This window comes from Silurus meridionalis, chromosome 12, assembly GCF_014805685.1.
Source record: "Silurus meridionalis isolate SWU-2019-XX chromosome 12, ASM1480568v1, whole genome shotgun sequence".
Taxonomy (NCBI): domain Eukaryota; kingdom Metazoa; phylum Chordata; class Actinopteri; order Siluriformes; family Siluridae; genus Silurus; species Silurus meridionalis.
The window spans coordinates 14,052,309-14,068,563 of NC_060895.1; the positions used below are offsets into that span (position 1 = coordinate 14,052,309).

General features: G+C 41.3%; 1 protein-coding gene and 1 pseudogene across 1 annotated transcript; both read left to right on the forward strand.

Moving 5' to 3' along the window:
* Window positions 1-1,172: 1,172 nt before the first annotated feature.
* Window positions 1,173-3,649, forward strand: LOC124394903 (annotated as a pseudogene).
* Window positions 3,650-5,440: 1,791 nt separating this feature from the next.
* Window positions 5,441-6,379, forward strand: LOC124394904 (olfactory receptor 142-like). Its single transcript, XM_046863390.1, has one exon. The coding sequence runs from the start codon at window positions 5,441-5,443 to the stop codon at window positions 6,377-6,379; it is 939 nt and encodes a 312-aa protein (XP_046719346.1).
* Window positions 6,380-16,255: the final 9,876 nt, after the last annotated feature.

A 16,255-nucleotide genomic window follows, 5' to 3' on the forward strand; every position in this document is an offset into this window, starting at 1 on the left:
TACACACATCCTTCACTTGAGTAGAAGTACAGATATTCATGTTTAAAAAATACTCTTGTAAAAGTTAAAGTACTGACTTCACTTTTTTTTTTACCCAAGTTAAAGTAAAGAAGTTTGAGATCTGACATGTACTACATGTACAAGTAAAAAGTAGCTATTACTACTACCTGTTTTAGTGTCATGCTGGTAACTGGACACCAGGTCATTATGTTAGGGCTGTCAACCGATTTAAATATTTAATCACGCTGTTCTAAATGCACCTTAAACTAATACTTTTAAGTTTTTTAATATGCTAATTCAACATGGCCATGAACAAATATTGATGTTTTATGCAAATGCATGTTTATTATTCATGAAACCAAAGTCCACATAGAGCATGAAAAATATTTTTGCAAATGTTTTATAAAAATTTAAATATTTATTATGGTCTGTGAGGCAAATATTGACTGAGATTCATGGTGTTTTATTTGTGTGTTTGTGAAGAAAGGAGAGAGCAAAGGCAGAAAGCACCATGTCTTTTCTTTACTTTACAAAGCACAGCATTTTGTTGGTATTAATGAGTGTGTACAAATAAAAGATCCTTTACATATTTTAATGATGTGTTGCTCTTATCTGTATGATCAAACAAGACGTATTAATGTTTTTTCTGCATTATGAGGAAAAAATACCACAAAACGCTCTGGTGCATTTGTCGACCACCAAAGGGATAAATGTGTGCATCATAGCAGATTTCGGTGTTAGAAATCTCACGGGACAATATGCACAGCCAGATTATTTTGTCAGGAGAACTCAAGGGACACGGTGCAAGGCTAGGTGAGTGCAGACCCAAATGCAGGATGCCACAGGAGTTAGGCGACATAGGCTTTAATATAGCATAGGCAAAAACTAAGTTAAAAAAACAGTCTAGGGTCTTAACACAGGCGAACAGGGTAATGCAGGAAGAGAACCAAAACAGTGCAAAAAATCCATAAACCGGCAAACTGAGCAATAAAGGGTAGATCAAAACACAAACCAAAAAAAAGTCCAGAGTCCAAACCAGGTAACTCGGGAGGCAGCGCAGAACAGGGATCTGAAACAGGAGCAGTCAGGGTTGCAAAATAAATCTCAGGTTCTAGCACGGCTGTAAAATAAGCTGACCCCGAGCTGAATTCTTTTTGTCCTTAAATCCCGGAATGCGCGGGAAAAACTGCAAGATGGCCGCCGACCCGGAAGTGCACACCGCGAAACCGGAAGTGCAGCCCGTGTGCCCGGAAGATCCTGACATTCGGTGCTGATTTGAGACTTGGCGCATCAGTTAAGCAAATGTTTAATGATTCGGTGTGTATATATTTCGTTTTTTTTTATATCTGAGCAAATAAAAGACATCGTGAATAAACGTGTGTAAAGTTTTTAATTTCGCCCTTTTTAATATTTTTTTATTTATATTTTCATTACAAATTATTAAACAGAAATGCATGTTGCATTAATCGCGTGTTAACAAAACCAGTGCCGTTCAAATTAATTTGCATTTTGACAGCCTTAAATAATATATTAATACAAAACGAATTCAATATTTAGTTACCTGATAAATGTATCCAGGCTGAACAACCACCGTATAGAACACAAGCAGAAAAAAGATGATGATGATCAGGTGATCAGGAACATCTCTGTTATTCCCTGATATCAGAAGAGGCACCACGAGCATCGTAGTTCGTATGGAAAACCTCTCCAAGAATTAAGTTTCGTTTGGGCATGATAAAAATCTAATAGTATTTGAATGCTAAATAAAGCTGCCTACGCTAATTTCTTTTCAATTGCCTGGAGGATTAAGGCAGTGCTTGATAACAGTGGTGCTCACACAAAATACTGATACTTTAGACACAGTTTTGACATGTTCACTTAGGGTGTACTCACTGTAGTTGGTAGTTATTTAGACAATAATGGCTGTATATTGAGTTCTTTTTAAAGGACAGTAAATCTGTACTGAACTGTAAAAGCTGCACATTAAATAAATTATATACAATTTTCATTTTTATAGTATTGTCCCTTGAGAACATATAATAAAATGGATGCTAACGATACTGTGTGTATGTACACACACACACACATATATATATATATATATATATATATATATATATATATATATATATATATATATATAATGTATGTATATACAGTATCTTTAGCATCCATTTTATTATATGTTCTCAAGGGACAATACTACAGAAATGAAAATTGTATATAATAGAATAATACAATTAAAATAATACTAGCACACACACACGTATATGTGTGTGTGTGTGTGTGTGTGTGTGTGTGTGTGTTAGTATTATTTTAATTGTATTATTCTACGGTTAAATCATTGTATTTATTAACATAAACTTGGTCATTTGCCAATGGAGCTTCTAATTTGAATCACATTAAGCACACTCTGCCTTTTGGGAAAAAATCCACCTGCTCATTGGTAAACAGAATGTGCCTTGATGAAAAATAACTGTATATATAAGATAGAGAATCAGAAACTCTGACTAAAGGACAGATTTAAAGGATAATTCCCCAGTGAATATGCTTTAAATGCTTTAATCCTTGCAGAGACATTTGCAAAAAAAAAAAGGTTGTGAACCATTCAAAGGATTTGGTTTTTCGAATTATTCTGGGGAACTATGTTTATTGGACTATTCATAACTTTTTAGGTATTTTTTGTCTTCGTATAAAATATGACAGAAGTTATGGAAAATTCCTCGGGAGAGTACATGTTTGTGATTCATGGATTGAATGACACAAGGACAAACAAACATATTTACTTTGCATTTGGTCTAATTGTCTATAGTATGACTCTGTTTATAAATCTGTCAATAACTATTACAATCATTCTTGATAAAACACTTCATGAACCTATGTATATATTTATATGCAATATGTTTTTTAATGGAATACTTGGAGCTTCTGCTTTCTATCCAAAGATCCTTGCTGACCTTTTAGCAGAATATCATGTTATCTCATATGTAGGGTGCCTTTCACAAGCTTATATTATTTATTCTTATGTTTTCTGTGAATACACATGTTTAACAGTCATGTCATATGACAGATACATATCAATTTGTAAGCCTTTAGAATATCATTCTATTATGACACTTCAGAAATGTTTTAAATTATTAATTTTTCTTGGCTCTGCTCAATATTAGAGTCCACTGTTGGGGTGATGCTCACTGCTCAACTTCGCTTATGTGGTAATGTCATTGACAAGCTTTATTGTTCTAACTGGGAAGTTGTCAAGCTGTCTTGCACAGATGTGACTGTAAATAATGTATATGGGTACGTTCTAATGGTATATCATGTATCTCAAGCTGTGTTCATCATTGTGTCATATATTTCCATTATCAGAGCTTCTTTAAGGTCCAAGACACAGTGGGCAAAATTCATGCAGACATGCCTTCCACATTTAATGGCACTAACAAACTTCACTATTGCTGTGATCTTTGACTCTATGTATGCTCGTTATGGCAAAAGCCAGGGACTGCAAGCTCTGCGCAACATGTTAGGTATTGAGTTTCTTGTTGTGCCTCCTCTCCTAAACCCAATAATATATGGATTTAAACTAACTCAGATAAGGAAGGGCCTTGTAAAAACATTCCTGCATAGATGTAAAACTTTGCAACACAGTTAATCTGTGTGGTGTCCTAGAAAAACCCTTTAAATGGGTTAGCTGAATTAAATATATTCCTCTTTCGCAATGAACCCAATCAGAAGTAAAAAAGTAACAATCTGCAAAAATGAAACTGATATGAATAATTCATATAATTTACTATCACACTATTTGATCAAATTCTTATCAGTGGCTCCTGATCAATGTCTTACCCTAAATGTAATATAATCAATAAGTGTTTCAGTCAGATCTGTCATGTTGACCAAATTTCTGTTTATCTTTTCATTTATTTATTTATTTATTTATTTATTTACTGGGCTTTCCTTATGAGCCAGCTTCAGAAGACACTTCCTTCTGGGTTGACAGGCACTGAGTTTCTTATTGTGCCTCCTCTCCTAAACCCAATAATATACAGGCATAAATGTAAAGCTTTGCTACACAGCTGATATGTGCAATGGCCTGGTTAAAAGGTTCACTATTTTATATTACATGTTCTATATATTTCTTAAAATGTAGTTTATAGTAATTAAATAGTGTCCTGGAAAAGCCCATCATGTTTAGCTTAATTAAGTAGATTTTTCTTCTCAACTCAATTAGAAGTAAAAGTAACAATGAAACTAATATACATAATGTACATCAGTTACTGTCTCATCACCTGGTGTAAAAAGTGACTGCATTGATATACCAAAGGGGCTCGTCACTAAATTGATCACTGTCTTACAATGAATGTGATATAATTAATGTCTTTTAGTCAGATCTGTCATGTTGACCAAATGTATGTTAATCTTCATTTATTTATGCATTTAAATTCGATATCGGTACAAAGTGCGTTGACACACTTTTCTGTTTTGATTTGTTGTCATGGAAATATTGTGGAATTTTCCACAATCCAGAATGATTCAGCTTGTGTCCATCTCCAGACAATTGTTAAAAAAATAGAATTAAAATAATGAGAAATACACTTTTAAAGTATGTGGGTTTCAGGTAGACTGACTGCATTTACCAGTGCATTTGTTAAACTGGCTACTGACCAAATATTATCTTTGCAGATAATGGAAAATGATTTGTACTTTCAAGGCCACCTATAACCTGATTATTCCTTTATAATTGTTGGATTATGCATATGAAAATAGAGAAAATTATGCACTTTCAAATGTTACCTTTGAGCCATGTAGTGGTTATTTTTTTAGACAATTTTTACTACAAGTAGAATATTAATTGAAAAAGTCCTTCTCAACTTAAAAAACAAATTTTATAAGTTCATATTTGGGCTTCATTACCTGAATAAAACATTGACAAACACTTTTACTTTGAATTTATCATTTACTTCACACTATCTGCACATTTAATACTAGTTACACGGCTGTTTTATATATAGTCATATATAGTCATGTGGAAGCCTTTGGGTTCCCAGTTGTATAGTTCTGTTCTTTATGATGCTTAGATACACTCATACTAAATTAATTTGTTAAGGCCGTTGGTAAAAGTGGTCCAAGATTAAATCCTCCATGGCAAAGCCTGCCTCCTGGGAAAATTGCCTCCTGCTTATTGGTAAACAGCACATTTCTCACTTGAAAAATGACTGTATATAAGTTAGAGGTTTAGAAACTCTGACTAAAGGATAGACATTTAAATTTTAAGTTGGAGACCATGCTGTGTAACATTTTAACCTTACATATACTTTTTCTAAAAAAGGTTATAAACCATAAATAGGTGTATTTGTTTCTAATTTTATTCTGGAAGCTATGCTTATGGGACTTTTTAAAGCTTGTGGTCAGTTTTTTGTCTTCATTCATACTAAAAAAATAAGTTATGGAAAATTCCTCAGGACAGTTTGTATTTGTTCTTCATGGATTGAATGACACAAGGACAAACAAGCATATTTACTTTGTATTTGGTCTAATTGTTTATATAATGACTGTGTTTATAAATCTGTTAATAACTTTAACAGTCATTCTTGATAAAACACTTCATGAACCTATGTATATATTTATATGCAATATGTTTGTTAATGGAATACTTGGAGCTTCTGCTTTCTATCCAAAGATCCTTGCTGACCTTTTATCAGAATATCATGTTATCTCATATGCAGGGTGCCTCTCACAAGTAGGCATAATTTATTCTTATATTTTATGTGAATACACGTGTCTAACAGTCATGTCATATGACAGATACATATCCATTTGTAAGCCTTTAGAGTATCATTCCCTTATGACACTTCAGAAAGGTTTCAAATTATTAGTTTTCACTTGGCTCTGCTCAATACTTGAGTCCTCTGTTGGGGTGATGCTCACTGCCCGGCTTCTGTTATGTGGTAATGACATTGACAAGATTTACTGCTCGAACTGGGAAGTTGTCAAGCTGTCTTGCACAGATGTGACTGCCAACAACGTGTATGGGTACATTGTAATATTATTTAATGTATTTCAAGCTGTGTTCATCATTGTGTCATATCTTTGCATTATTAGAGTATCTTTAAAGTCCAAGGCGCAGTGGTCAAAATTCATGCAGACATGCCTTCCCCATTTAATAATTATTACGAATTTTACTATTGCTCTGCTCTTTGACCTTATGTATGCCCGTTATGGCAAAAGCCAGGGACTGCAAGCTCTACGCAACATGTTAGGTATTGAGTTTCTTGTTGTGCCCCCTCTCCTAAACCCAATAATATATGGATTTAAACTTACCCAGATAAGAAAAGCCTTTCTAAAAATATACTGGCGTAGATGTAAAGCTTTGCAACACAGCTGATATGTACTGTTGGGTGTCCTGCAAATAGAATTTTTTTTCTCATTATTTAAATCAGAAGCATTTTGAATACTGGTTCATTTCAAAGTGCAAAAATAACATTTATTATTTAAATTACATTTGGAAAAGATTACTGCATAATTAGAGGCTTGCAATGGACAATGATATATCCTTCTGATTATCTGCATAATTCACTGTAGTTACTGTCTTATCACCTGAGATATATTGACAATTTTACTGCATTTTGCAAACCAAATTCTTATAACTTTCTTTTCACTAAACTGATTGCTGTTACACTGATGATGAAATATTCACTAATTAATTAAGTCAGATGTCATGTTGACTAAATTTCTCGATAATCTTTTTATTTTTATATACATTTTAATCTGTTATCTGTAAAGAGTGTTTAGGTACACTTTTTCTCTTTTCAATGGTGTGAGGTGATATTTTGATGGCAGTATGTGCTTAAACTCTTTAGAATTTGTGTAACTCAAATCTGCTTAAAAATATTAAAGAGAAAGAAAGCTATTGTGTAAAATCTATTTCACATTTATAAGGTTATTGTGACCTAGACTCTCTTTAGATAATTTTAAAAACCTAATCAGTTCATCTTCTGCTTACAATGATAATTTCATATAAATTCTCTATTGCAGCCTGATGAAATTATGGCTCCATCAAGGTATAAAATTGACCACATAGTCTCTAAATATGTCACATATTGTAACACCTATATATGACCTACTTTGCAGTTGTTTATCATATGTGAAGTTAATTAAAATTAATGTTTTTTTTATGTTCCAGGGGAAGATCACAACAACATATTATGCTTTATTTAGTCTATTTATTCTCTGTGTTACAGATATTTTATGTAGTAAGAGGATTAAACAGATTTACATTTTTCACACATTTGTATGTATACAAGTATAAAACAAAACAAACAAACAAACAAAAAAATGCAGGTTAAATTTGACAGTATACATACACTTTTTATATTGTACCTTAAAAACAGTTATATCTAACTTCCCTTTGTTAAACAGCAAAAATGACCTAAACTGCATCTACTCAAAAGTATTATAATATTTACATAGGTATAGTTAAAGTAAAAAAACCCCAAAAAGGTTGATTGTGTAATGCGAGAAGCTGAGGCGGAAGCCGAAGTGAAACAAAGCAATGTTTAATGTCAGATACAAGGCAATGCCAACACAGAACTTGCAATAGGTAATATCCAGTTCTACGGTAACTGGAGCGCGGCCCACAGAGTCCCAAACCGCATGCAAGGCGGGTCGTGAAGATAAATCCTAAGGTGCGCAAAGGGAAGCGCAGAGCTGAGCGACAAAACGGGGAAGCGTAATGCGAAAACCACAGCAGGGAAACAAAACACCTGTATGAAACAAGATCGGCTGGTGAGTGTGTGAAAGTGAGGGGTTTAAACAGGCAGGTGATTAGTGTGTAAATGAGCCGCAGGTGATCCACATCAGTAGTCGGGCGAAGAGTTTCGTGCGGGCGGGGCACGCACGGGAGAAGGAGCAGGGAGCTCCCTGACAGATTGGTTGCCTTGTTTCAGACAATAACACCACACAAGCTACCTGTGTAGTGTGCAGACTCCCAGACCCGATTGCTCTCCCGAAAACAGGCGTCCACCGCAGGCACGTCGCTGGGCACATCTGTCCACAGGAACAGGGGCGGCTGGTACCCCAGCACACACTGAAAAGGAGTAAGACCCGTGCTGCTCCAATTCCCCTGGTCCTGGCTGCAGTAGGTGCAGAGGTACCTGCTCAGCTCCTGTATCTTCCTATTCGCCTGGTTGTTTGACTGCGGGTGGTAACCAGAAGACAGGTTTACTGACACCCCCAAGAGCTGGAAGAAGGCCTTCCATTCCCGTGATATGAACTGCGGGTCACGGTCCGAGACGATCTCCTCCGGCAAACCAAAGCACCTAAAAACATGATAACATGATGGTGCTTTGGTGATGACATGATGAAATGGCCTCGGCCTCATGTCATCACGGCCTCGGCCTCGGCTCAGCTCGGCCTCTCCGGAAGCGGCAGGCCTTCGAGAAGCACCAGAACGCACGTGTTGCCTCCGGACTGGGGTAGGTCTGTGACGAAGTCAATCCCCAGATGCGACCAAGGGTGCTTAGGAATGGGCAGCGGCACCAGCTTGCCCACCAGGCCATAGCGCAGGTGGAACAGCCCTGAACGTAGCGTGTGATTTCCTCGGCCATCCTAGGCCAACAGTACCATGCCTGGACCAGCTGGACTGTCCGCTTCTCCCCCGGGTGGCCCGTGCCTGGGACCTCGTGTACTGACTGTATGAGATTCTGCTAGCAAGACACAGGGACAAAGACACGCCGCGTGGGACATCCAATGGGGGCGGTTTCCCATAAGGAGGCCCTGTGGATCTCGCTGTCGATCTCCCAGACGATGGGACCCACGACGAGTGCTGAAGGGAGTATGGGATCCGGGTCACTGGGTTCTTCAGGACCGAACACCCGGGAGAGTGTGTCCGCCTTCCCGTTGAGGGCTCTGGCTCGGTAGATGACCTGGAACTTGAACCTGGTGAAGAACAGGGCCCAGCGGGCCTGTCTGGGATTCAGTCTACGGGCCTCTCTCAGGTACTGGAGGTTTTTGTGGTCGGTGATTACCGTAAAAGGGTGCTCTGCTCCCTCTAGCCAGTGCCGCCACTTCTCCAGGGCCATCTTGATGGCGAAGAGTTCCCTGTTACCAATGTCATAGTTCTGCTCCACCCGTGAGAGCTTGTGGGAGAAGTAGGCGCAGGGATGGAGCTGTCGAGGGGCCCCAGACAGTTGAGAGAGGGTTGCACCGACACCGGTTGACGAGGCGTCTACCTCGACCACAAAGGGTCTCTGCGGATCCGGGTGACACAGGATGGGAGCAAAACAGAAACGCCTCCTGAGCTCATCGAAGGCCTCCTGGGCCCCTGGGGTCCATTTCAGGCTACAGGCCTCTCCCCTGAGGAGCGAGGTGAGGGGAGCCATGATTCTTCTGTAACCCTGAATGAACCTGCGGTAGAAGGCCAGGAAGCGTTGGAGCTCCTTGATAGTACCCGGGACGAGCCAGTCCGCCGGCGCGATGGAGAGGCCATACAGCATGACCCGATACTCGTAATGTAGGTGTAACGAAGGCGGTCTTCCATTCATCACCTTTCCTGATGCGTACCAGGTTGTATGTGCTCCTGAGGTTGAGTTTGGAGAACACCCTTGCATCCCTCGGGTTCTCCGGGGCTGCTGGTACTAACAGCAGGGAGTAAGGGAGAGGAGCAGTCTGGGCGTTAAGCTGACGGTAGTCAATGCAGGGACAAAGGCCACCGTCCTTTTTCCCCCCACAAAGAAAAAGCTTGAAGCGGCCAATGAGGAGGATGCGGCAATGAAACCCTGGCTTTGTGCTTGCTGGATGTATTGCTCCATAGCACGGTGTTCGGGTGTGGACAGAGGATAGATTCGGCCTTTTGGCAGCTTGGCCCCCAGGAGCAGGTCGATGCAACAATCCCAGGGCCGGGCGGGGAAAGACGCGTGGCCGCCTGGGCACAGAAAACGTCCCTGAAAGCCAGGTACTCCTGTGGGATTTCACCCTGGGTCTTTGTTGTTGCCTCCTCCACCCTGGTTGCTCCTATTGTGACCTGGGGGACCCGTTTTGAGAGCTGGGTGAGGCATGTGGCGTGGCAGTGAGGACTCCATTGCAGGATGTCGCAGGGGTCCCAGGAGCATCTTGGAGAGTGTTGTTGCAGCCAGGGCCTCCCTAGGATCACACTAACGGTGGAACTGTCGAGAACCATGAACTGGATTTTCTCCCGATGGAACAGTCCCACCTGTAGGGTGATCACCGGGGCACAGAACTTCACCCAGCCCTTCCCCACTGGATGCCCCTGGATGGTCTGAACCGCTAAGTCCTGGGAGCCCCTCTCTCGGGGGAGCTGTAGGCGGTCGAGGCAGGCTTGGGAGATGAAGTTGCCTGCTGAGCCAGAGTCGACCAGGGCACGTACAGAGAGAGAGAGAGAGAGAGAGAGAGAGAGAGAAAGATGGGGTTAGCAGCGTTACGGTGAGTTTAGATAAAGGTGAAATATCAGAAGGAAATCCACTGTACTCACCGCTTACCGACACTTCCCGGTAGCTAGGCGGTTGTTTCTCTCTCTGCGGGATAGCCGTTGTACTCCTAATTGCATCAGTTCAGTGTCTGGGTCCGCCACAGCACCAGGTTGTGTACTCACGTGCTGTGGTGGTGAATGACATGCCGCCAGACGCTGAGAAAGCCCAATCGACTTTCGGATAAACAGTTCCAAACCCACGTTGTCATCATGCACGGCCATAGCCTGTCTGATGTCTGGAGCTAAACCCAGCCGATACACACCGAGAAGTGCATTCTCGCTCCAACCACTAGATGCCGCCAGGGTGCGGAAACGGAGGCTGTATTGGGCGATGTCATCCTTGCCCTGACGTATGTTGAGCAGCTGGTCAGCCGTAGAGAGAACCCCGGACGCGGCGCTAAAGACTTCCAGGAAGTGCGCGGTAAACGCGGCGTACGGGCCCATCACGGGGCTGGTGGCTTTCCACAGCGATTGCGCCCAAGCCAGCGATCTACCGGAGAGGAGAGAAATGAGAAACGCTACCTTTGCTCATGCGGTGGAAAAACGCTGCGGCTGCATCTCGATGTACAGATTCACCTGCGACGGTTCGCCTGAAAACGCCGCTGGAAGTGCCATGGGGCTGCCGGTGTTCACGGGGGGCGTGGGACGAACAGCGGCGGCAGGAAACACTGCCCGGAGAGCGGCGATGAGGTCCTGAACCGAAGCTGAGGCGGAAGCCGAAGTGAAACAAAGCAATGTTTAATGTCAGATACAAGGCAATGCCAACACAGAACACTTGCAAAAGGTAATATCCAGTGGTGCGCTAACTGGAGCAAGGCGGGTCGTGAAAATAAATCCCAAGGTGCGCGAAGGGAAGCACGGAGCTGAGCGAAAACGGGGAAGCGTAACGCGAAAACCACAGCAGGGAAACAAAACACATGTATGAAACAATAACGGACGGTGAGTGTGTGAAAGTTAGGGGTTTAAATAGGCAGGTGATTAGTGTGTGAATGAGCCGCAGGTGATCCACATCAGTAGTCGGGCGAAGAGTTTCGTGCGGGCGGGGCACGCACGGGAGAAGGAGCAGGGAGCTCCCTGACAGATTGGTTGCCTTGTTTCAGACAATAACACCACACAAGCTAGATTTAAGAACACTAATCTTTGAAGCACTGCTATAATGCTATATATTTTGTTGCTTGCTTTATTTGCTACTGAAATAAGCAATGTTTCTTATTTTATTTTCCAGTTTTCATTTACTAATTTGTAAAAATCAGTAAACAAATTAATAAGTGGTTTTTAGTATTATCTGTAGCCAGAATATGACTTTTTTGTTTCTACCCAGTTCTCTGGTTTTCTGCGCTAATAATCCTATTCAAATGACCACCTGTTTAAGTCAAGTCCAGAAGCTTTTATTGTCATTACAATCATATATAGCTGACAAAGTACACAGTTTCTCCAGAACCCTGGTGCTACATAAAACAATATAGAGCTACATCACACAACATAGAGCTACATAAAAGAACACAGAGCTAAGGACTAAAGTAAGTTGTGCTAGCCGCATAAAGTGCATCATGTGCAACCGAGTGCAAACAGTGCAAGACAAAATACAATGCACCAGACAAAACAGGACAGTGTGGGACATATTCACAAAACACATAATAGCCCGACGAGTAAATCTACTATATAATATGTTATACAGTAAAATGTGCAAAAAAGAACTATACTATACTATATATAAAGTACATTGTGCTAAAAATCAAATTACTTCAAACAGGAAGAACGCTATTGCATAAAATAAAATTTAGGCATTTCACCTTAATATATACTTAAGTCACTTTAAATAAATTAAAAACCTACTACTAGTTCCCCCTCAGGAACTCGAGCTGCGTCAATAATGCTTTTAGAATGCCTCTCCGTGACCACGCTCTGAACCACGGATTTAATCAGTCCAGCGGAAAAGTGCCAGAAAGCTATAAAATGTCATGGAGATGGCTAGCTTCTATTTGTTCAGGAAGCGCTCTGTGTGTGTTTGTTTGCCGCATTACTAAGATCAGGTAAGAATCGGTAAGTCAGTAAATTTCAAGAAAAATGGAAAAGCAAGTAAGTAAAGGCAAGCGGAATTTCAGACTGTGTGTTTCTCCTAGCTCCCGCATTACCACAGAGGGATACACACAGGTGTAAACATGTGTAGCTTGTCTGTGAGCAGAAAATGCTCAGTTGCTTGCACTGCAGATGCATGTCCTTGCTCTTCGCAGAGGGCGCTCTTGCAACTGCTTATCAAGGTTTTGGCCCTGCTTTCGCAGAGGCAAAGCAGCAGTTGAGGTCATGGGGTTTGCAGATGGAATTGGCAGAGGGAATAGAGACAGGCTTGTTCCTTTCTCCTTTCTCACCTGCCAGTTCCAGCACCTTCTCATAGGGTTCAGAAACCTGCCCTTTGGTGGTTTCTTCCCCCTGTGAAGAGGGTGCGGTGCTCCACCTCTCTTCCTCAGAGGAGGGGGTTGAGGCAGACACCATTTTGGATGTACCTGTGGACGTGCCTCCACAGCCAGTCTAAATTGAGGAGCTCTTGGAGGTAGTTACTCATGCTGTGTCCAAGCTCAACAGCAGAGAAACAGTACCAGCATCCGCTAAATAAATTGGATGAGCACTTCCTGCGATCGAGGTCACTGCCTCCGTGCTGGGGCCTGCCCTTTTCCTGGATTTGCACACCGAGGTGTCCAGATCCTCGGCAGCCCTTATTCGGCATGTCTCTTGAGTCCCAATGTCACTCTCTACTTTATCAAGTCAAGTAAAGTTTATTTCTATAGTGCTTTTTACAATGGACATTGTCTCAAAGCAGCTTTACAGAATTTAAGAAACAAGGTGAATGATGTGTATTTATCATCAGCATATCAGTGGAAGCTGATCCCATGCTTTCTGATAAAATTTCCTAAGGAAGCATGTAATACAATTGTGAAATGCAGGGGTCCTAGAGCTGAACCTTGTGGCACCCCATATTACCCTGGATTAGGCTTGATAGTTCTCTATTTAGATCTACAAAATCACTGGGTGCCCAAAAGCACAAGGTGTGCAATACTCAGAGACATGGCCAAGGTAAGAAAGGCAGAAAGTCGACCACCACTGAACAAGACACACAAGCTGAAACGTCAAGACTGGGCCAAGAAATATCTCAAGACTGATTTTCTAAGGTTTTATGGACTGATGAAATGAGAGTGAGTCTTGATGGGCCAGATGGATGGGCCCGTGGCTGGATTGGTAAAGGGCAGAGAGCTCCAGTCCGACTCAGGCGCCAGCAAGGTGGAGGTGGAGTACTGGTTTGGGCTGGTATCATCAAAGATGAGCTTGTGGGGCCTTTTCGGGTTGAGGATGGAGTCAAGCTGAACTCCCAGTCCTACTGCCAGTTTCTGGAAGACACCTTCTTCAAGCAGTGGTACAGGAAGAAGTCTGCATCCTTCAAGAAAAACATGATTTTCATGCAGGACAATGCTCCATCACACACGTCCAAGTACTCCACAGCGTGGCTGGCAAGAAAGGGTATAAAGAAGAAAATCTAATGATATGGCCTCCTTGTTCACCTGATCTGAACCCCATTGAGAACCTGTGGTCCATCATCAAATGTGCGATTTACAAGGAGGAAAACAGTACACCTCTCTGAACAGTGTCTGGGAGGCTGTGGTTGCTGCTGCACGCAATGTTGATGGTGAACAGATCAAAACACTGACAGAATCCATGGATGGCAGGCTTTTGAGTGTCCTTGCAAAGAAAGGTGGCTATATTGGTCACTGATTTGTTTTGTTTGGTTTTGAATGTCAGAAATGTATATTTGTGAATGTTGAGATGTTATATTGGTTTCACTGGTAAAAATAAATAATTGAAATGGGTATGAATTTGTTTTTTGTTAAGTTGCCTAATAATTATGCACAGTAATAGTCACCTGCACACACAGATATCCCCCTAAAATAGCTAAAACTAAAACTACTTCCAAAAATATTCAGCTTTGATATTAATGAGTTTTTGTGTTCATTGAGAACATGGTTGTTGTTCAAATTAATCCTCAAATAAAATTAATCCTCAAAAATACAACTTGCCTAATAATTCTGCACTCCCTGTATATATAAAGTACATTGTGCTAAAAATCAAATTACTTCAAACAGGAAGAACGCTATTGCATAAAATAAAATTTAGGCATTTCACCTTAATATATACTTAAGTCACTTTAAATAAATTAAAAACCTACTACTAGTTCCTTCAGGAACTCGAGCTGCGTCAATAATGCTTTTAGAATGCCTCTCCGTGACCACGCTCTGAACCACGGATTTAATCAGTCCAGCGGAAAAGTGCCAGAAAGCTATAAAATGTCATGGAGATGGCTAGCTTCTATTTGTTCAGGAAGCGCTCTGTGTGTGTTTGTTTGCCGCATTACTAAGATCAGGTAAGAATCGGTAAGTCAGTAAATTTCAAGAAAAATGGAAAAGCAAGTAAGTAAAGGCAAGCGGAATTTCAGACTGTGTGTTTCTCCTAGCTCCCGCATTACCACAGAAGGATACACACAGGTGTAAACATGTGTAGCTTGTCTGTGAGCAGAAAATGCTCAGTTGCTTGCACTGCAGATGCATGTCCTTGCTCTTCGCAGAGGGCGCTCTTGCAACTGCTTATCAAGGTTTTGGCCCTGCTTTCGCAGAGGCAAAGCAGCAGTTGAGGTCATGGGGTTTGCAGATGGAATTGGCAGAGGGAATAGAGACAGGCTTGTTCCTTTCTCCTTTCTCACCTGCCAGTTCCAGCACCTTCTCATAGGGTTCAGAAACCTGCCCTTTGGTGGTTTCTTCCCCCTGTGAAGAGGGTGCGGTGCTCCACCTTTCTTCCTCAGAGGAGGGGGTTGAGGCAGACACCATTTTGGATGTACCTGTGGACGTGCCTCCACAGCCAGTCTAAATTGAGGAGCTCTTGGAGGTAGTTACTCATGCTGTGTCCAAGCTCAACAGCAGAGAAACAGTACCAGCATCCGCTAAATAAATTGGATGAGCACTTCCTGCGATCGAGGTCACTGCCTCCGTGCTGGGGCCTGCCCTTTTTCCTGGATTTGCACACCGAGGTGTCCAGATCCTCGGGCAGCCCTTATTCGGCATGTCTCTTGAGTCCCAATGTCACTCTCTACTTTATCAAGTCAAGTAAAGTTTATTTCTATAGTGCTTTTTACAATGGACATTGTCTCAAAGCAGCTTTACAGAATTTAAGAAACAAGGTGAATGATGTGTATTTATCATCAGCATATCAGTGGAAGCTGATCCCATGCTTTCTGATAAAATTTCCTAAGGGAAGCATGTAATACAATTGTGAAATGCAGGGGTCCTAGAGCTGAACCTTGTGGCACCCCATATTACCCTGGATTAGGCTTGATAGTTCTCTATTTAGATCTACAAAATAGTAACAATCAGACAGGTATGATTTTAACCAACTTAATGCCTGTCCCTAAATGCTGATGTAATTCTGTAAGCGATCCAGGAGAAGGTCGTGATCTATAGTGTCAAATGCAGCACTAAGATCTAGCAAAACTAACAGAGAGATGTAGCCTAGGTCTGAAGCTAAAAACAGGTAATTTGTGATTTAACTAGAGCAATTTCTGTGCAATGATGTGGCCTAAAACCTGACTGAAACTCTTTAAATATATTGTTTTCTTGTAAGAAGGAACATAAATGGGCAGATACAATCTTTTCTAAAATCTTAGACATAAAAAGAAGATTTAAAATGGGTCTGTAATTTGGATTTAAACTGCGTTTCTTAATGAGGGGCTTAATC

Excerpts from the sequence above, each read along its gene's own strand:
- LOC124394904 (XM_046863390.1), top strand. The coding sequence starts at position 5,441 with ATGGAAAATTCCTCAGGACAGTTTGTATTTGTTCTTCATGGATTGAAT.